The sequence below is a fragment of the Fopius arisanus genome, unplaced genomic scaffold (assembly GCF_000806365.1).
Source record: "Fopius arisanus strain USDA-PBARC FA_bdor unplaced genomic scaffold, ASM80636v1 scaffold00008, whole genome shotgun sequence".
NCBI lineage: Eukaryota > Metazoa > Arthropoda > Insecta > Hymenoptera > Braconidae > Fopius > Fopius arisanus.
In genome coordinates, this window is record NW_011887747.1 from 1,167,870 (window position 1) to 1,190,782 (window position 22,913).

Genomic DNA, 22,913 nt, shown 5'->3' on the forward strand with positions numbered 1-22,913 from the left:
ATTACGCTGGGTTGGGGAACTCGGAATTTTCCTCTTACTAGAACTTCATCGGAAAATCCAATTACTCGTGTAAAACATCCCGAGTGGAAAATCCTATGAATAATGTTTTTATTCATGTCAATCTGAGTCGTGAAAGTTTTCATATTATTAAATATAATATCCAACCCATTTTCTTCCCCACGTGGATAAATAAAAATTTATTGAAACGATTAATCTTCAAGGTGTACTTCATGCCATTTTTCTCGTTGTTTTCCTAATCTCTAATTCAGATGACACCTCAGAAAATACTGACCTCAATATTAGTTGGAGCTAATTATAATATCCAACAATCGATGATTTCCCGTGAAAACTGAAAACACGTTGGTGAGGCGAGAAAATTCCTGTACATTGAGTGCGTGGGAGGGTGAACAGACATAAGTGGCGCCTGGAGTTGGATACCACACAGACAGTCGGTTGCTATGGGAGAGAATCGAGAAAAAAAATTCGAACAACCATGATAATACTAGGGTAAACTCCAGGGATGTCAGCATGCTATGGCGATCATGCATTAACCCAGATTCCCCTCGACGCACAACATCACGTTTTCCCCCCTCGAAAGAATCTAGCCCCTGAAGGAAAAATATCTTCAGCATCCAACACAGCCATTCATTCCGTTTCAACCCCATTCTATTATGCCCATTCCACCCTACATTCTGCCACCCCAGTTTTCCTTCCATCCTGGTAACCAGGAAGGCGAACAAATTGGTGTCAATGGGGCTGATTAAATTAATGGGAAAAATGAAATCAGTAGCCAAAGAGTCTGAAAATGACAAGTGTTTGTCTTAGCCTGACCCATTTATATTAATGAAGGCGTGGCTCGATGTCGGGTGTGTTCTAACATCAGTTGAAGGTTGATACTATGATACTGACGAGGTTAACGGGCAAACGTCACGCAGACCTTTAAAACCTCAGACCCAGGTGCCTCACCCACCTTCTGAACACCAATTTCACCCTTTGGAAAAGGAGGCAATCACGACTGATGCATTATTCTTCCCTAAGAGGTTTTCACATGTCATGAAGTCATTGCTGTCAATATTGAATAGCTTCCCTATGAATCAGGAAGTTGGAATCCAATGAGATCGTGAAATGAATTTCACATTCTCCACTCGTGATTTGAATTCATAATTTCATACCATTCATGTCATTTCATTCTTATAATCATTTAAAAGACTTTTTCAATCGGGGAGACTAGTCATTGTCCGCGTCTTAATTTTTAGGACTGAAATCTAGAAATTTTTTCATTATTTTATTGTTTCTTTCGGTTCAAATGATCTGGTAATCAATGAAATCTGAGTAAATTTACGGTGAAAATAAGAAGTGTTTTGCTTTTGATGTTTTAGTTTTATGCAGGCCGCAGAGTTCCGATCAGAAGGATGATGATTATCCTGGAGATGGAGGGAAGGACTATGAAGATCCGGAAGATTTGGAAGATTCAGATATCGGAAGAGGGACCTCAGTATCACCCCCGGTGATCCTGACGAGACCCCTACGCGTGAGGGTGTCAGTAGGAACCACCGTTGAATTTCCATGTGTCGTTAAGAATGGAGGTATGTAATTTCACTATCTATTCTATTGGCTCGCGGATGGACTCGGATGGAATCGAGCTGTCCTGGTTAGTGCTGAGTCACTCGTTGACAGGGGGATTTTCATTGTCCTGTATTGATTGATCCTTTCCACGTTTAGGGTCAATGACTGGGGCTTTTCTGTTTGATATGTAGCGCTGGGGGAGTACATCACTGGATGATTAATCAATTATTTGTGACTTACTGAGATGAAGAACAGCTATAATTATTCTTTGGCTCCCTTTTCCCTTTTCTCATAAAATTCTTCTTACTAGTTGCATTTAATTAAAAAAAAATCTGTTGAACCTTCATTTAAGTTCACATAAGGCAATAATTACGAATACTGGATTTGTTTTTCATTGGACTTATTAGATAACGAGGTGATACAATGGTCAAAAGGCAGTGAGCCTCTTTATTTCGGCGGAGCAGTTATGACAACAGAACCAGACCGAATCTTTCTGGCAGCAAACAACTCGCTCATCGTGAATGACGTGACAGAATATGATACATCAAATGACTGGACGTGCACGGTTGTCATGCAGCCTCCCTTGGAGATTCATCACAGTCTCCAAGTTGTTAACCAGCCTACTCAGCTGACTGAGCATCGTTCCTTGGCCGTGTGGCCAGCGAAAAAAATCACTGTCAATGAAAGCATGGGTGTCGAGTTCGGTTGCGATAGTCAGAGCAAATCAAGGCCCGAAATCAAGTGGTCACTCAAGGTAATCCATTGTTTTTGACATTGGAGAATAGGTTCAATCGCAGATTCAATGGGCTGGAGCTAATGCTGTCTATTTGTAGGGGAAGGCAATTGCTGAGGTTCCGGGAGTTTCCAGTAAGAATAATTATGTATTCATTGAACATGCAACGAGGCATCACGCTGGGGTATATCAATGTCTTGCTGAGGATAGATCTGCTAGCCCAGAGCATGAGGCTATTGAAGTCGTTGTAAATTGTGAGTTTAATTATTATCTTTTATTATCAATATTTATAAACATAGAGAAACATTCCCGTAAACCACAAGCTTTAGAAACATGATTTATGTTTTTGATATGGTAATATACGATTATATTATAGTGGATTTATGTTGAATCGATGTTGTATCCCTGCAGATTCACCATTCATCGAAGTCGAACACGATACCTTCCACACTGGTCTGGGTATAATTTCGGAAATAAGTTGCGAAGTCGATGCCCATCCACACGCCCATGTCAAATGGTTTAAGAATGGAAATGTTGTGCCCCAGGACGAAAAACTTCACCACCATGAAAAAAATGGTAAGACCCTGCATAAACTCATCATCGAACATACCCGCAAGGAAGACCTTGGCACCTACAAGTGCAAAGCGACCAATGATCTGGGTGAAGCTTCAAAAGACGTTGTTCTTACCGGTGCACCTGCCAAGCCTGTGTTGAACCACGGTAAAGATCGCCATAATCAGAAGGCCCACATGATTAGGTGGCGGGTACAAAGTTTTTCACCAATTACTGAGTACAAGGTGAGTAAAAATAGAATTACATGATTTTTACCATGTATATTTAGATCTGCAAAAAAAATTCAATCATTGTGATTCAACGAACTAATGATTATAATGAACTATTCGATTTATGATATTTCAGCTCGAGTATCGTATGAAGGGAAATGAAAATTGGATCGAGGTGCAACCTCAGGTGACAGACGGACAGGAAAACAATTTTGTCGTTGAAAGTCATTTCGAGAATCTTCTGCCAGGTGTCTACCAAGTGAGACTCCTTGCCAGGAACGACTTTGGATGGTCACCGCAATCCTCAATTCATGAATTCAGAAAAGGTAGAATTTTTTTACCAGAAGTATTATCTCTTGCATTTTTGCAACGAGTTTCTGGTCAGTACAGAAATGATAGATTACTTAACAAAAACAAAGAAAAAACACAAAAAATTGACATTGAAAGCTAAAAATGATTCATTTTTCTTTCAGAAATCGTAGCAAATGAGGCACAGAATGGTAAGAACATTGAAATAATTTTCCGAGTTTATTCTTAAAAAAATAATAAATCAAATGACGCAAGAGTGAAAAAATACTGAGAATGGATAATTAAAATAATACTGATTCTTACAATACAGTGAAAGGAGGTTCCTCAACGACACGACCGCTTGCGGCACTCACAGCTCTCCTAGTCGTTTCCACTCGTGTCTTTACGTGTCTTTAATTAACTCAGCACTCCACACTACATAGGTGAGGATAACGTGTCATGATGCGTCTAACAACCATCACCCTTACTACCACTTACTACAAATAAATATAAATAATTTTTTTATCCTCATTCCGACTTATAATAATAGGTAATTTGCTGCAGCCAAAGCGTACACCAGCAAACTTTCATGGTGGGACTAAGAACGAGTGTTGCCCAGGGGAGTGCCTTTGCCCACACGATTATTTGCGTACGAAGAAGAAATGATACAGCGACTTGATACACCGTTGAATTTCCTTTGCCCTCCACCAGTCTTCCCGATAAAATTCAGAGGAGTGCCTTTATTTCCCCACAATTTTATCTATCACAACATTTCCTGATGAATTGAATAACTGCCACGCAAAGATATCTGTCCATAAAATATTTCAATTGACTTACTAAGTCAAATGAGAGTAAAAAGTACAAGACAAATTTCAACGATTGACCAACTATTTTTGGAATTGAGGAATAATTACAGAGAATTCATTGAATTGAGGAAATTTTTCGGTGCGTTTGAAATCGCTGGGGCCTAAACTATGAAAGTAAGTCCGTCTATTGCCTCTCCTAGGTGTGCCATTATGTGCTAGAGAGTATAAACAAAAGCATTTTTTAAATTTCACTCTATAAAGTACGGAAATAGTGTAAGGAGATACATATACTTGAAAAAAAAGTTATATTTATATACCTGTATAACATAGTATTCGTTGTACATGAATAAGTCAAGAGATACACGATCGTTATTATTATAATTTATTTTTGTATAATTAAGTGGAAGAGAACAACTGAGAAATAATGGGAGACATACCAAGCTGGAGGAGAGCAAATCAAATCGGCGTTCAGATCATGAACATCGTTTTGTGCCATTGTTTACGTGCGGGTATTTACGTTAATTACCTGCTGAAGCCTATTAGAGTGGCATGAAAACCTCTTCGTTATTAGAAAACCATAAGAGTTATGGTAAAAGTTTCTCGTAATCAAATGGAATGATGTTCACAAGAATCATTGCAAGTGGGGAAATGAGGAAAATATAATTTTGCTTATTGTTATTTTAGCTTTTGCACCTACCTAAGACATGTAAAAATTGATGAATGGTCGTGTGCTTCGTGTGATTATCATGAGTGCTTGAGAATGAATGAGCGTTTACAAATTTTTAGTTAATTTTGCAAATATTGGAAATAGTAAGGCATAAACAGAGACAGGAAAAGAGTTTCATGTACAGAGGACGTTCATTGCACATTTTTCCTGCAGGGAATTCATCAGTGAATTTGAATAAATATTTATCGATATTTTACGATGCATTGTCTGTAGTATCGAAGACCCAACGATTGAAATTAATTGGCGAAATGAAAAAATTGGTCGCTCCAGTGCAATTGGAAAATCAACCAATTCAGGGAATAGAACAAAATTCTTCTTTTTTCGATCTTATCTTGTAGTTTTGGTCAAGTTGTTGGATGAAATTCTACTTTTCCCGAAGCTAATTCCATGCTAAGTTAGAATGTGAGATAAAATATGCTGGAAAATTGAAAAAAATATCAGTGTTTAACATGGCATGTATCACAAACCAGTTTGAACTGATTTGTAATTTCTTAAGGTACTTATTTACATGTAAAATAAATATATTCAGTAGAAGAGACGAGAAGATGAGCGTTTAATTAAAAAAGTGCTTTCGACATTGTAATTGTGTTCTTTCGCCTGATCGTTGGAGTCGTTTGTGTACAGCTATCACCGGTGCCTCATACGATACGTACATTATGTGTAAAAATTAAACCACTTGAATCTTATTAATAAAATCATGAAATTGGGAGCAGAATGGGTGTAGAGAGATTGTTTAATTTATTCCCAATGATGAAAAGAGTTCTCTGATTCATAAAGTCATTTTATTGAGGCTTCAATGTAACATCAATTGGCTCAGGAGCTGGAACATTTACGAGATCAATGGATGTTATTGGTTTACCACTGATCGTATTGTGCACAATTTTCCGCTCGTCCTTGACCTCATTATTTCTAAAAAATTTACAAGAGATGACGTAATAACACGTCTGAACAATACTATTAATCAATCCACTGGTTACAAATATTCCCCCGATAATAGCACATAGTTTTACGAGGAATTGAATCACAGAGTCACGCTCTTGGGTGACTTTAATTTTTAATGCACTTGTGTCGTATTTAAAGAATATTCCGGGTATTCCGTGAGAGCCCTTGTGGTGGTCTATCGGTCTTGCGTAGTCTTTCACACTGTATTGGTAAGTTTTAGTATTTTTCAATAATGTTTGGATATCGGTAGGAACGACTTCTATGAAGTATTGGTACAACATCATATCTGGAAAGTATGGAAATGATTTTTTTTAGAAAATATTTTTATGTTGATATTCCAGACGTTTTGTCAACTGAAATATCATCGGTGAAAATATTGCCGACCTAAATATCATGCGTTATTATATCATTGGCCAATATAATCACATCTGAGAATCTTTGAGAAGTCTTCATTATATTTTACTTGGGATTTTATCGTAGATTATGCATGTTTAACCACTCACTATATTTAATAATTTGCTTCTCACACACTAATCAGTGAATAATAATCCGTAATGATGGTATAATGATAATGATATTATAATAAATTTTCAATTTTATTGCAATGTGATATTTTGATAAATGATTCGACATGCAATCAATCTGTTGAATGAAAAATGTTATAAGGAATGAGCACGAAGAGAAAATTCGATAAAATAACTGAAGTAGTTGCATATTCTTAAATATTTCTATATTTGCATAATTGGAGTCAACAATAAAAAAGTGTTGAGTGAATAACTTACTTTGATCAGCAACTTTTTCATCGCCATCAAGCGGTTGAACAATTCCAGGACTTTCTTCACCAAATGAAAACTTATTAATCCGATGCGTGAAGTTATAATCCTGACTAGTCATAAATGCAGAAATATGCACGTGACCTCTCGGCAGTGAGAGAGACTTGCCGGCAGTAATATGAAAATTCCCAGCAACTTTATTGACATTTATGCTGCCATAAATGCGGCAGGCATCCGGTGGATGACTAGGCTCAGTGCTCCTGCCACAAATATCATTGTCAATAACAATAAATGAGAATGAAAAAATAGCTGATTTATAAGTTATTACCGTTTGGGCATTTCGCTCATAAATGCCACTTGATGGGATTTCCATAGTAGTTCGTGGATCGCGTGATACTCCTCTCTCAAATACGAGTTCATGTGTTTTAGGGAGTCGAAGTGAAATCTCTGATTGGATGACAAGTCCCACCAGGTGTCTTCCTCAGACAGGGGCTCAAATCCTAGGAGATTCTCGTTCGTTGAGTCTAGGATATCGGCTCCTATTTTACTGCAGGTCATTGCTATTGTTATGTCGACATTTATTCGCAGTTTAGCATCGATGTCCGTATCTGGTTCGAATTTAAACCAGAGCCTTGCGTCCAGGAAGTAACGGGTCTCGGAGATTAGTAGGTAACAGATGATGCAGAATGTTATGAATGAAACTGTTGCAAAAAATCATTGGGTTATAATCCTTAATTACCAATATCTCTACATCACTCATTATCAAATTATTGAATAATTATTGAATTGTAATTTTTTACTCACATGTTCCGCCAACAGCTGACTTATTCGTGTAGCTTTCAGGCACCTTCGGGAAAGCGTCGAGCTGGGTGACAGTCTTTAAATTGACATTTCTCCTCCTCAACATGTTAAATACAAATTTCTTTCTATTTCTTGCAATTTCCGAGTAAGAAAGAGAGATTAATTGAACACTACAGTGGAAGACAGTATTCAATTGTCTTTCAAAGCATCTTTTAAAAACGAGAGAAGAGGTTACGATTAAATAAAAAATGATATCAAAATAAAAGGGAGGAGGTTAACACCGGTAAATTTTGAGCTGGTCGGAAGATATTAACACACTATCGACTACAGAAATACTTCAGCCTACAATCAATGAGTAATTGTCAAGAGTTCATTATTTACAATATTTACACGACAATGTTGAGACACGAATTCGGTATTGACACGTCGATCCACTTATTTGTGTGTTGCAGTAGGAGTGATTTTCATGAATATCAACAGTTAAATTGTTTGTGAAAATGTCCGCACTCAAGGTAAATAATTTGAAAACTCACGATTAATCCATCATTCGGTAATGAAGATTTCTCTCTACCTCATATTGTTATCGCATGAATTTCGCCGATAATTAATAGCTCGATTGATAAATTATTCGATAGTATTATCACGAGATGTCTCTGATAATTTATTTTGCAATAAAAACACGCGTGACCGAGATAATCTCCGTAATAAACAACCATCTATTTTAACCACCGGTGATTATTTAAGAGTCGATTCAGAGCATTACTAGAAAGTTTATCATTATTCTATATGGTAATGATTTCAGTAGTTGGTCTGTAAAAAATCAAAGTATAATTCTACAATTTTATTAAGTCAATTTCAATAACTAGAACGGTTTCTATTGAAGAAGACTCGGATTTTCCACCAGTGAGCACACAAACGTTTTATTAGATAAAAGCCTTCATTCGTGCCTTCACTGCCGGCTTCAATTCCCATTAAGTTAATGACCTCGGGTAGGGAACGTAATTAATCATCGTAATTACACGCGATATTAACATAACGATACATCGGTGTCTAATGAAGCAGAGTCGGATTTATATTAGTAGGAAGGAAATTGAATTTTGCTACATAGATCATTTTCAATCACTTTAAACGTTGCAATATTTTTCTCTATCAAGATTTCATTGTCATGAATTCATCATCATTAGTATTTCATTTGCTATTGGAAAATCGTGGAGACGATCTCAGATATGACTCAAATGAACCAGACATGAGACATGTAACAAATGGCGATACGGAGATAGAAACAAAATAACAAATGACGGGAAAAGGCAAAGCCAACAAATCAAAACGAATCGAATTTCATTCGGTGCATTGGCTTGTACTCACCGTATAAAGGTGAGATGATTTCCTTTTTTCTTTTTTTCTTTATCATTCGATTGATATGGATGAGACGCTCGACTTTTGATGTACGCTCAATTTCAAATGGAAAATCATGTTGGGATTGGATTCCGTACGTGAGCGGAAATAAAGTAAAATCGTCCTCTCTTTTTTTTTTTACACTCACCCCCAGTTTCTCCCACTAGGTTTGTCTCTCGCGCTTGTTCGGACGAACGTAACACGAAGCACACCGGGATGAATCCACAATTTTCCCATGGAAAAATGGCAAAACAATTCCTGGCAAAATCCTCGAAAAACCGTTTACCCAAAGTGTTGGTAATTTTTTTCCCCGCGGAGGTTTTATACCAGAGTTTATGTCATATTTTATGGGTTCTTTATATTTTTCAGAATTTTCTCTGGCACGAAGCTTATCAGAAAGCAGGAAAGCGAGTATGTTCACACGGTGTGCAAATGCATCTGTAAATTTTTTCAGCTTAAAATCTCTTTTATTCGACTTTGTGTAAGAATGAGGCGGGGGGATTCACAGCAGAGTTTTTGCCCAAACTTAAATTGACTCGATAAGAGTTGGAACAAAAGCCCAACCCAGAGTTGTGCCACGCGCACTATATATTATCAGAAAACATCTGCCAAACGTTATTACAACTTTGAATAAAGAACGAGGCGGCATACGGTGTTGTAGACGACCGTCGGAACTTTTCCTGCCCGAACGAGAATAAGCCTCAGGCTCTAATACAAGTAGCCCTCCTCTTTTTTTATTATTTTTTTCGCCCAACTTTTTTCAGACCAATGCCTTCGCGTTATCTCTATTCCCCTATTTCGGCGAACCTATCGCTCTTTCCTGTTTTTTCACTTACCTTTCTCCACTTTTTACATGTGCAAGATCATCGTACACCCGGATAAATGAGAAAACAACGAGAGGCCGGCGATCGTAAGATTTTCCACTCACATTTAGTCATTCCAGTGATAAAACCCGATGATCCATTAAAAAAAATCCTAATTTAAGGTAAATTAAGTATCACCGTTTATCACCACATAGCTTAGTCCATGAAAATTATGTTTTATGTATATAAAAATATGTAAAAAACATGCGTATATATAAAATCTGAAAAAAAATTAATTGAACTATTTTTTTTTTTCGATTAAAATTCATTAGCTGAGCTGATTATTAAATTAAAAAGCATACCTGAAGACTATATTGAATATATATTATAATAGATTTGACTTATCGAATTAATTTTTTTTATGTACCTCCATATATGATAATTCTATGTACATAAAGCGCGCAAGAATTGTACATAAATGCTATAATGTTCGTGCAGTTAGTAAACCTCGTGATGAATTTTACTGTAAATTTTTCATATGTGTGTAGAAAAAAATTAAATTTTTATTGAAACATTCCAAATTTAATTAGCCGTACTGTCGATATTGAATCAATAAATCACGGGTTTAGATATTCTAACCCCAATGGAACCTTCAATTGTTCCCGAAAAAAAAATAATCATCTTTCTTTTTTTGAACACCTGGTTCCCAATTAAATCCACTTACGACTCAATCCACTCAAACGGATGGGATCGAGAATGGAAATCAAAGGTGTATGGGAAATTATACGTTACATCGAGTCCATATTACGAATGATTTAGTGTCGAAAACGTTCATTCGAATAATGAATAAATCCATAAAGTAGTATTTATCTTCTCAAAATCGTGCGGTTGTTATAAATAGAAATTCAAAGAATAAGTTATTTTACGATATTAGAAATATATAGGGAGATGTATATATCTAGCACGTAATGAGATTCGATAAAGCAGAAACGGATTACGCATTATCAATGAAATTATTCAATCAATCGAAAAGCCCGACATCGAACTAATTAACGTTATTGTTGTCAGATGAATTTATAGACATTTGCTTTGTCGAAACGATCTGCATGTGCTGAGCAGAAAATACAAATCGATTTGTCTCGCGCTTCGGAGACAATTACAGCAATTACTAATCGAATTAATTGGGCAAATCGGTAGTCACGGTGTGCAGTTACAATTAATCTAGCCCCAGTTTGCGCTGATTATTCCCATTAAAATCCGGACAATTGCGATTGCCGACAAATTCAACGGGTTGAGTATTATTTATATTTTTATTGAGAAATATCGTTTATGCGAGTCGGGTAAAACATATATTTGTCGTACGTAAGAGAGAAGGGAGTTTATTCGTGGAAGCCTCGTCGCTATTTCATCGTTATTCTGTCGTTATTTTCCAACGGCGACGGTTAAACGAGAATTATTGCGTTCGTCCGTTTCCTCCGAAAATATAACTGAGTCCAGTGTTGTCCTGGGGTTGAGGCAATCTTGTTTCTCGCTCTGGATTTTACCACTCCTCATCGCTTCCTCTCTGGACCTCACTATCATGTGTATTAACCGTATACCATTTTACCCACTATCTATCTGGATATGGTTTTGAATAAACCCGGACCTCGGGTGACATTAATCTTCACGATTAACTCCACCAGACAATCCGATATATTTCCCTTGTTATTGTGAAGATCATGGGAATGAAAACTTCTGGATCATTTTTTTTCCATTATTTTTTTATTGTCACGAGTTATCTAGATAAAGATGAGGGAGATATCGTTTTTACTAACTCATTCTTTATTTTTCAGGCGTTCAAATTTCTCAACAAAATTTTTACAATTCATTTAATTCTGAAATTTGGAGAATCACTCCTGAGTCACACTTTTTTCAATTGGTAACGGTTTGCCACGGAAAAAAATAGATTATGGAAATTTCATTGATTATTTATTAATTTAATGTAGTTTCGCGACTTTTTCTCTCTCGCCTTAATTTTTTTCAATTTTTCTACAACCGGTCTTTTTTATTTATTTTACCGAGACTTATTGGAAATATAATTCACAATTTTGTGATAAAATTGTCTACTGGCTTGTTAAATTTAGAACATTCATGAATTCTCAAATGTTCATGGAATATTTATTCTCGATTTTTCAAACAAACTGAAACTTTCCCCCGATTTTACGATATTGCCGTGAAATGTCGTCGATTTACCTGGAAAAATAAGGAGTGTCTTTGAATATTCTAACACGGATCTCAGTTTTCTAGATAAATAGGAATTTCCTTTCATCAAGGCTGCCGCCATTCAATTTCCCTCTAACAATTGTTTATGAAGGTCATAATATTTTTATATATAGTAAAATACTATCTTCTTCCATGATATCCTATAAATAAAATATCAAATCGAAAACCATTTGCCTATCATTTAATTTCATGTTAATACGATTATTGTTGGATATTGGATATTTAAATTTATTGTAGCGGAGATGGCAGGAGGAAGCGTTAAAAAATAGTGCGGAGAATCCCTGGAATTTGAGTAAAACCATTTTTTCTCCTATAGATCGATGATGTGAGACTGAGCTTTAAGGAAGCGATAAAAGGATCTCCCTTATTTATCTGGTGGTGGAGCGTGTCAAATGGCGTGAACGTGAGGAGAGAATTCAAGTTCTTGGGTCTTTGCTATCGTACCATTGATTTTCATATTCATTAGTATCACTAATGCAGTCCTCCATTGTTTATTCATCAGTCAACAAACGATACCACTCAAAAAACTCAATGTTTATCCTCTCAACTGACAATGCGGCCCAAATGGAAATCGGCATTGTGTATAAATGAGATAAATGTGGAAAAATAGAGTACTTTGTGCTCTAGATATTTTATCTATAATATATTGGTCAATTCTATATATTTATCCGATTTATGAAGAATAAATAAAAAAGATGGGGAAAAATGTATTTTACCGATTTTACATTCAATTTGAATTTAAATATAAATTCTGCAAATTCAATTTTTTTTTTCTTATTGCATTCAATCTTTTTTTATAGGTGAAATCTCGAAATATCTCGAATGGCAAAATTTTGAAAATTGAGAGTGTCGAAAATTTGGAAAGTCGTAAAAATTGCAGAATCGTCGAGGAAACTGATAAAGGCTGCAAATGATTGGACAAATTTAATCTAGGGGCCGGGGGAGCGAAAAAATCTTGAAAATGTACAAAATTTGAAACGATAATAAATTTCAAGGGTAAGAAAAATGTCGTAACATTTCGAGACAATTTTTCCGTAATTTTTACCTCAATTTTCTCGAAAAAATGGCAATATCGCCAGGGAAATTTTCTTAATGACTTCTGCAATCATTAAGCGAATTACGATTCCGTAATTTCTATTGAATATTTATCTCCACCCAAGGAGAAAAATTCCCAACGAAATGTCCACTGACGTTTAATAATTATACGGCCATTGAGCGGTTCTCACGAGAAAATCGGAGTAAAAATACCACAAATCAGAGGAATAGAAATAATTTTTTCGCTAATTATCAGTCAACGTAGGATAATTTTGTTCGGATTTTTCCCCGATTGGTGAACGTCAGCTTTTATTATAAATTTCTCAGGAATGGGGAAAAATGGCTGAATCCCTTGATTCCCGAGGTCGAGTTACTCGTAGTCCTCGGAAAAAGGATTGGTCCATTGAAAGAGCGGTTTGTGTGTGACTTTAAAAGGGTCATAGAGCTGTATATAACACAGACAGAGAAAAAATAAGAGTGTGGGAGTGAGAATGGAATTGAGCGGTGGATAATTGTTTCGAACAATCCGGTGTTCTCTCGGTGGTGGCGTGTGGCGTTATTGCCGCGCAGGTGGGAAGTGATGGTGTTGCCATGGGAACCCCTCTCTCATCTCCCACATCTACGGAATATCGAGGAAATCCTTCCCCTACCATTGCCAAAGACCCAAACAAGGAAGAAGCGCAATTCTCGCACATAAACTCGTCTCTCTGTGTTTGCACTGACTCTGGTAACAGGAGGGATCCTTGAGCTCTCATAGGGACACCGACAAATGGGTGGGGAGACACGTGGGCGTGGTTTTAACCGCGCAAAGAACTTGCTCAACCAACGGCACCGCCTCCTTACCATACCCTTTTTTTTTACACTCCACTCATTTTATTTTATTTTTTTCCTCCCCCAGCCAACTTCCTGAATTTCACCTTTCTCGGGGGTGACTTTTCCTCAACCACGCGAATCCTTTCGTTTTTATTATCGCTCTTGAAACAACCCACGATCCAGCATCGATCCTCATTAGTTCCTAATTTCACGTTATATTAATCCTCTTCTTTTCGTTAGTTCATCCTCGTCTGTGGAGTTTTGCCGAGTTTTTCCAACAACCCCGATAAATTTTATCGAGCTTTGGACTGGGTTTTTAATTATAGAGATATATTTTTCTGATATATTTTACCATCAGGATGAGGTGGAGAAAGCTGTGGGGTTGGTTATTGGGACGTGATTTTCAACACATTGTAAAGTGAATGCCGATGCATCATAAATTTTTTTGTTCGGTACAACGTCAGGGAAAATGACTCCCTCATTAGTATCCATTCAAAGATAATTCTTTTACCGCAAACAGCTTTTTCAGCCTGCGGAAATTGCCAACCAACGCATGAGGGGATTTGTGGGACGTGAGCATGCATGTAGTTGGAAGGACCTTATTCACATTGCCCCATTTTTTGACAGAAATTTCGAATGGAACATGTATTTTGAAAAATAATCACATCTCTAAATTACCAGTCAATTATTAATAAATACAACTGGATTAATGGTTAACTGAAACTTGAGATCGTTTTAATACTAGATATTACTAGATGATAAAGCGATAAAAATTCCGAGTACTTGAATAAATTAAGGGTATATATTCTCACTATCAATAAAAGGGACAATAAATATTTTCAAAGTCCCCCATTGACAAATAGAAAATTGCTCCTTTCAGTTACGCAATTGAGTTAATTTCTTTATTATCCCAAAATTTACGAGGCGCGTATAATTAACGTTTAACTCGATTAGACTCGCAGTCTATAGCAGCGGAGGGAGAAAGAGGGGGTCATAAATGAACAGCGAGGAGAGTGCAAAATAATAGTCTAAGGTAAAATAAGCGCTTCTCTCTTTTTCATGGCGAGATAGAGAGGTACAGTGGGATGAGGGTTTAAGAGGAAAGTATATATACAGGGTAATTAATTTACGTGGGGACAAAACCGGTAACGAGTTCGGCGCATGCAAACACCACCAACCCGAGGAAACTCTCTCACGCGATAAACTCCTCGAGTGTATTTACACGTGCTCTCACTGGGCACATATAGTTTTATATATATATGCATGGAGAAATTCTCGTTTAAATTGAGTCAGCCGTAGTTTAATTGGCTATTTATTTTCAGGGAAAACTTTCGGGAATTGGGGAAATGTAATTTTTACTTTAATTGGAGACACGTTAACTATTTTTCAACTTCATTCATTAATTGAAATTATCTGGGCAAAGAATGTTAATTACCGATAAATAAATGTAAAGTGACTTGTAATTTTTAACAGTTCCTTATTCACGAATCATTTAATTTCTTGATTATTCTAGCTGTCGAGTCAGCATAGCACTGGAAAATCCTAAAAATGTTGAAACTTAAATTAAACTTAAATTTATAACAGTGTAGAAAATAGCACAGATCTGTCCACATTAATCATATTCCCTCAATTAGAATTTATATCATCTCTTGCTCTTCGCTAAATCGCCTAAATAAAAAAAAATTGAATTTATTGCTTAATCGCCTTGATTAGTACATTATTTGTTATTACCAATGAATTAATGATTTAATATTCTCAATTGATCGGGAGAAACACGGAAATGTCTCTGCAATTGGAAATTTTGTAATAATAATTATAGCAATGAATTGCATAAATTATAAAAAAAATCGTGAGACATGCTATTGATCAGAGAATTTGTTTTTTTTTTGTCAGTTTTTCTCGAGTCATGAATAATACACCTCAATTAGCATAAGCGATGACAAAAAATAGAACATTCCTGTCAATCGATCGTTACCATTCACCCCCCATTGTACCGCCTGTACCCCAATCCATTATTACGCAACCACCAAAAATAACACGTGTCAAGGGTGAGAGGATCGTTAAGGGTTGCTATTTTTCCATCTATCGGGGCCGATGCACACAAAACAAGGGGTTTCCTCATCGTTATACGAGCTCTCGTCCTGTTTTTCGATTCCGCTTTCAGACACGTCAGCAGTTCTGGGCTTTGGGTTTCGCGCGACTACAGATTGTCCCGTGGGATATGAAGACCACCAGGAACCCACTGTACTCAAGATCAACATGATGGAAAGATCGATGGTACCGATAAGGGTGACTGTTTCTGATCACTCACCAACATTCATAGTCTTCTTCCCATTCGAGTCGTTTAATTATACATTTTCTCTAGCATCATTTCATATTTGTCGTCCAATTGTTTTTGTTACATTCAAGGAGTCGATATTGATTGATTTTTTTTTTATATTTAGAATTAATCGCTAGTCTTTGCTGCCTATTAGTCTGGTGTGCGAATGATTTAAACAATTTTTACGGATTGAATCTAGTGAAAACACATGCAACTAATACGTTGACGCTGGTCATACTGTGCGATTAGGAAAAGTGCATTTGGAAAAAATTTTTTTTATTTGGTAATCGATTTTTTTATTGGAGAAAGTCGTATGTGTACATAAATGTTTGAAAAGAAAATTGATTGAAGCAAATGTTTAATTAAAAATTTGAGTAACAATAATTATAATTTTGAGTTAAAAATCATTTTTATAAGCTGTCGGTGACGCTTTTAGTTATATCTGGATTTTTTCAAAGGGGAAGAGCAGATATATTATCTGGAAGAACGGAATTCTCTTGAGTTGGCGTTGAGAATAAAAATTCATGGTGGAAATCTGTGACCGTTTTGAAGTAATTTTGAAAGGAGCATGAAATTTCAACCCTGTGTACTAATTAAATTGCAAGCAATTATGAATTGTGAATTTTTGTGCACAATTTAAAGAATTGTCATGTACTTTTTAATCAAACATCAATAGATTTTGACAAGTGTAAGATTAATTCTCGTCCCTGAGAATTGCATTTTGACAGATTCATCTCCAACGCAATTATCGTGCGCAAAATTCCTACTTTATAGATCATAAAATCGACCTCGGAACCCCGGAAGACATCTCTTCGCGCCAATAAGACGTTAAAAAAATAAAAGGCTCTTTAACGAGACGTAAAAATAAATGCCCCTTCATGCGCGGCGCGCGCGTCCGCGGTTTCAGAATAAAGAGGTCTGAGATTAATGAAAGATGCCGCGGGCGACGGCAAAACGAGAAAGGGGGTACCGACGTGTGAGCACATATGTGTACATATGTGTTAAGGTAGAATTGGTGGTCGCACCTTGGAGGTGATATGCCTGTGATGAATTGGGGGAGACAGCATTCTCAGAATTATGATATTCTACAGCTCAGCAAGGGGTCGAAATCCCTGACATTTGACTGGCCTAATTCATTCGAATTTAATTATCAACGATTTACATTGCTCTGCTGAAAGGTCTAAATAATTCATCACAATCGAAACAAGTGGAGAACCGGTGAAATTGATGCCTCGCCGTTTCTACGTTTTTCAACAATTATTCTTTAAATTATTATATAAAAAACCAAGTTTAGTTTTACAAAATAAATATATGGAGTTAATCAATGGAAATAGAATGGTTTTAAGGTGAAAATTGTATGCGATGTGTCTAATTATATATAATAGTAAGTTTTAAAATAATGCACGTTGAGCACCAAAGAAAATTATAAAATAAAAATTAAAAAGAAATGATATTATGAAAAAATAAACAGATAATTTTCCGAATTTCCTGTCTCAAAACAATTCTGTATGGTGATTCAAATTAATTATTATTCTAATTTTAATTATTATTCGACGACTAAAGTCCACCATCATAATCAATTAATTTGATGATTTTGCTATTTCAATGATTTAATTCTGATTTGTTTCACTGAAATGCCCCATTAATAAATTCACAAGCCATTGAACCCCCCAGCCCCTGATCCAAATTCTCCAAAAATTCATAATGAAAAATTTTCAAATTTTCCGCTCGATTATATCGGACGCGGTAACATTTGGCGCATTAAAATCATAATAGTTTTTATCTCGACATTGAATTTATGATGCCCTGAGAATTGGTTTGACGGGGTTGGGTATTGGAAAGGAGGGAAAAAGAAGGAGAAGTAACGGCTGATGGTACATGGCGATTTAAATGAACGTGGGTGACGAGTGACATGGAGTTTATCATTCCCCAACAATCTCTTACACCCAGAGTTTGGAATGAAAGAAAATAGTTAACATGGACAGATGGCTGTGCAGCAGAAGTTATATAACCAGTAAAGGGGGCGACAGGTTGGTCCAGGGGCACTTCCAGCATTTCGTGGTTCATTTGCGGTGCCCAGGGGTCCCATCTATTACCCAGAGATGGTAAAGGGAAGGCAAGAGAGACAGAATAAAATGTTTGAGTCTGGCCATTGGATAGGGGGAATACTTTTTCGTACGAGTCAGGGGGTTGTTTACACGGCTTGAGTCTCTCTCCATTTAATTCGGTGATTATTTTTTAACGAGAACATCCCTCAACCTAAACTGCATCACAATTTATTTACATTTTTTATTCTCCTCCACTAATTTCAATGCAATAACTTTAATTATCCATCATTAAAACTACTTCGACTGTAGAATTTGGCTGATGGAAGTGATGCTCGGGGATATATCATCGTTAATTCATTACGTCAAGTTTTGAGAATATATACGGCTTTTTTATCTGAAATATGGCGATCGTGATTTGCCTGAGCTTTCACATAAATCGAATGCAAAAACCAATGCGTTTATATTGGTTGGACCAGTGGGGCTCTCTGATGCATTTCGCATCGTAAATAATTCGGGAATAAATAAATAAACGGCAGATATATAAGCGGTAACTCATGATTATATAAACATAGCGGTTGCATCAATGTGGGGGAAAAATGTCACTTTTCATTTTGTGAAGTGCACCATTCATCCGTGTATAGCTTTGACGGGTTTTAATTTGTGAATTTATGGTCATGGATGAAGGATTAATCGTCGAGAAATTGTTGATAGGTGGAGAGAAAATTGACTGGATTTTGCGAGGTCTAAATAACAGGAACGCTGAATTTTACGTTTTTTTCATGTTTACGCGGTTTATTTTTATCAGATAGATCCAGAGACGTTATCCTTTATTTATTCCACACGGGGGTTAAGTAAATACACTGCCATGGATGGTTGTATACACACGGGTATCGTTACTTTGCCGTGCACAGCCCGGAAAATTGTTTACTGGATTGTTTAAACGAAATTTACTAAAGCTTACTGATTTTATATCACAGGGAAACGCTGCCCCGGGGAGCCACCCTGGATTATACATTAACGAAGTTAGCAGTATGTGCACTCTCTCTTTCCTGCAGTCTCTCTTTTCATCCCTCTGTACTGTATGTAAAGCTCGTCCTCCCAACGCCTGCGCATTTTATTGTTTCATTGTCCTCCGGTATGACACCGTTAGGAACTTCGGCTCGAGATAATTGCCCTAGAACTAATGGGCCCTCGTCAACAATTTCTAACCCTTCGTTGGCTCGGAATTATCCTGTACGAAAACGTTAGGGCAGAACATTTCATTAAAAATATTGATTCGGTGATTCAATTAAAAAGCAGAACATTGGAGAATTCAATTTTCCACTGGTGATTATCACATTATTTTTTGCAAAGCGAATACATCATTTTAAAAAATAGTAACTAAATTCTAAATTTAAGAAATTGAAGCAGTTTACCATATTATAATATAACTAAGCGGAATGAAGTAAAAAATCGAGTTGGATTCAATTGGGTGAAAAATAACTTGGGGGAGACACGATTATATTATGATTTTTGTGGGGTTCATACCACTCGCGTCCCCGTCGTCATAAAAATCATACACCTTCCATAGAGATCGGGATCAATCAATTTAATGCAACCAGTTTCCGACACAATTAGTATCAATTCCGACAAGTTATGGACAAGTATATCTTCTATATATCTGTGCTATAATTTCTTATTAAGAGTTTTTAATATATTGTTTTTATTTATTTGAATAATATTACGTGTGAATGATTGCACTGATACTTAATGAAACATCTTCAATGACTCGACATAAATCTAATCGGACACAAATAGGATTTTCCTACAAACGACACAGGCAACTCTCGACATACAGCACAGGAGCGAACAATTCCCGGAGCATGACGATATTTATGATGTCCCGCGAGTATCCCGGGTTGTACATTTTCTCCATTGCCACCGTGAATTCCCCCCATCTGGTTATACCGGCGATCGTAATGTCCAGTCCGGATATCACCTATAATTTTCGGTAATATATTACCTCGCAGTATAATTCCGTGGTATTGATGTAGGAGGCAATTATGAGTGCCGACCCTAAGTTCCCCCTGCATCCACCATCGGCCACATGTCCCGTTCCACTTCTTATTTCATCACCATGAAAAGCCCAGTCTACCTGGATCCCATCGAGGCACTTAGTCCCCTAGCAGGTGTATGAGTCAAATTGTCAATACCGACGGCGATGAAGACATCGACTCCGCAACGATCTCTTAATTTAACTTTTCACCTATATTAATAGTGGAATGAGTAATCCCTTCAAAATCTAATAGTTGGTTATAAGAAAGGGAGCGAGTGATCTCGCAATAAATATCTCAAAACAAGTCACAAGTAACGCCTTAACTGGAAAAGTTGGAAAAGTAACTGGTTGGCAATTAGGGCTCAAGCCGGGAGTTTAAACATCCCCAAGTTTTGCCGGGGTTTTGGGTGCAGAGGTGGCGCGTGAGACAGATTAGACTTGTAATAAAGTGGCTGGTGGGTGAGGGTACGAATAATAGAAGAAAGTGTGGGGTACAAAGTCACACACAGGTTGGAAAATGGTCGACAGGGGAGCCACTAAGACACTGCTCCTGGAAACTGCGCCTGAAACAGATTTAAACTCGTTTCCTCAGGGCGAATTGTGCCCTCCCGGTGTGCTGCAGCAACTTTGCCGCCTTTTAATTAGTTACCTCGGCACGAGGAACGCTTCGGGGAAAAGGGAGGATGTCCCGAAGTACATATACAACGTCTTCATCCTCCCATCGAGCAAAAAAATTGAGAGAGATGATAATTTTATTCACATTATAAACACTTTTTATGAGAATGATTAATTGCTGCAGGATAACTTGAATTTATCATCCAGTGGACATGTGATGTCCTGTCGTCTTCATTAAATAGATCAAGTTGGAATTAATAGTCAAAGGGTGAAAAATTAAGGCGAGTTTTGGTAATGAAAATGAAGAATTGTCGTACCCTGGTGACATACTCGGACTGGGACTGGGGATTTCTGGCAGTGGGTAGCGGGTAGTGGGTAGTGGAAATTACTTAACTCTCGGATGATACATAAATTAAGGAGAAATCGTAAAAGGGGTCGGACTGGGAGAGTCGCGAACCAGTTAGTGTGAGGGTGCTCCAGGGGGTCGTACAAAAGATACTACCCCTTTCCCCTCTTTTACTCTTGTGTTTGAGTCGGTAGAGGTGGCTTTCTGGTACTCCTCCATTTCTACTATTACCTCTCATTTCATCCTTAACTCCAACCACCCAACGGTTTTCTGCCCGTCCAACCCTTTACGATGCCACACCACTGTCTAATAGAATTACCGCTCCAAGTCCGCCTGGATTGAAATTCTTACCATTTTTTTTTCTCTTCTCTTCTCGTACTTCTACGTGAGACCCTTTTTATCTACAATTACGGGAAAAGTAATTTAGGAGGTGGATGTACAGTGGAGAAAAGTTTTAATTATTTTTTCAATTTTGGTAATGACTTCTCGGGGAGTACGGAGAGATGTCTATTTATTTTTGGAGAGAAATTCAACTCTCATCTACATTGCTAAGAATTTATTGAAATTTCAGCGATAACGCCATTGCTATTTCCACTTATATATGAGTTTCAATTTTATTTCTATTACTGTCACTGAATTTTTCATTTGTCCTGGAAATGCAAGAAAATCCGGTTTTCCATGTTGAAGCATTATTGATTTTTCAATGAAAGTTTGAATTTTAAATAAATTGAAAAGTACAGGACATTATTGCTTATGAATTTTTATGAATTACATGGAAAAATTGATAAATAAGTTAATGAAGAGAAAGAGTTAATGAAATTTCCCTAGTAATTTTCCAAAAGTGCAGTATTTTTGGGGTGGAAACCGTATTTTTTTTTCAAAATGTTGTAAATTTTATTTTGTTTAGTCATACTACTTTTTTTCATGCTTTGTCATGAATGTTACGAAATTTTCGAGATAAATTCTTAATATAAACAAGGAAAAGGGAATCGATCTGGAAATATCTAGAAAATAAGACCCCCAAGACGAAACTAACAAAATTATAAAAATTCAAAAAATGTCAAAAATTTAAAAAATTATGAGAATTGTGAAAATTTGAGAATCATCGTGGAAATCAAGGAAGGTTACGAATTGTTGCACAAATTTGGCCAGCGGAGGTGGATGGCGGCAAAATGATGAAAATTCAAAAAAAGTCTCGGAAACAGCTACAAATTATTGAACAAATTTTTAAATTAGGAAAATTCAAAAAATTCCAACCGGTAATAAATTTCAAGAGTAAGGCCCATAAGACGAAATCGACCGGCCACCAAGACTTCTTGGCTAAATCTCAAACATTCCGAATGGAAGCGCGTGCGATGCACGCGCAGACACTCGTAATATTAAAATCAGTAAAATCGCTGATCGATTACATAATCGTGTGAAAATACCACCGAAAAATGAAGGGGCATATTACCCACGAGATCACAACACGGCGATACAATAAATAACCATGTAACGAGAGTCTATTAAACCGTAAGTCCCGTGCGAAGCGATGCGTCATTGAGATATACACGGGGATGGTTTAGGGATAATAATTTGGTATGGTGGGTATCAACCGAGACCATTGCATATACACCGGCATAAACCCGCAGTCCGTGTCATTTGAAAAGCCCCGAATGAGCCCGGGGATGGGGTTGTAACCAGGAGGGGTTGATGTAAAAAAAAAAGCGGGGATCAGCGGAGAGAAGAACAAGCGTATCTCGCGCGGATTACGAAAATATGTTCCCTAAATCCAGGGATGGGCACACGCCCACTTTGCAGGGTTGGTTGTACCCGTGGGGGAC

At 36.9% G+C, this 22,913-nt stretch overlaps 2 protein-coding genes across 4 annotated transcripts in view; one reads left to right on the forward strand and one right to left on the reverse strand.

The window, feature by feature from the left end:
• LOC105273957 (neurotrimin) overlaps positions 1 to 5,446 on the forward strand; it is a 46,577-nt gene extending 41,131 nt beyond the window's left edge. For 2 of the 3 annotated variants that reach the window (XM_011316709.1, XM_011316707.1), the window contains exons 2-9: positions 1,380 to 1,586; positions 1,974 to 2,320; positions 2,400 to 2,553; positions 2,711 to 3,096; positions 3,218 to 3,407; positions 3,555 to 3,581; positions 3,701 to 3,812; positions 3,920 to 5,446. In XM_011316709.1, coding sequence (XP_011315011.1) covers positions 1,380 to 1,586; positions 1,974 to 2,320; positions 2,400 to 2,553; positions 2,711 to 3,096; positions 3,218 to 3,407; positions 3,555 to 3,581; positions 3,701 to 3,786 — 1,397 coding nt within the window. In that variant the 3' untranslated portion in view covers positions 3,787 to 3,812; positions 3,920 to 5,446. The remainder of the gene's footprint in view (positions 1 to 1,379; positions 1,587 to 1,973; positions 2,321 to 2,399; positions 2,554 to 2,710; positions 3,097 to 3,217; positions 3,408 to 3,554; positions 3,582 to 3,700; positions 3,813 to 3,919) is intronic. The other variant, XM_011316708.1, reaches the window with a different exon arrangement.
• Positions 4,860 to 7,890, reverse strand: LOC105273955 (endoplasmic reticulum-Golgi intermediate compartment protein 2). Its single transcript, XM_011316705.1, has 4 exons — positions 7,422 to 7,890; positions 6,946 to 7,318; positions 6,627 to 6,877; positions 4,860 to 6,130 (listed from the first exon to the last, which is right to left on the reverse strand). The coding sequence occupies exons 1-4, from the start codon at positions 7,522 to 7,524 to the stop codon at positions 5,685 to 5,687; spliced, it is 1,173 nt and encodes a 390-aa protein (XP_011315007.1). The 5' UTR covers positions 7,525 to 7,890; the 3' UTR covers positions 4,860 to 5,684.
• Between the last annotated feature and the right edge of the window lie 15,023 nt (positions 7,891 to 22,913).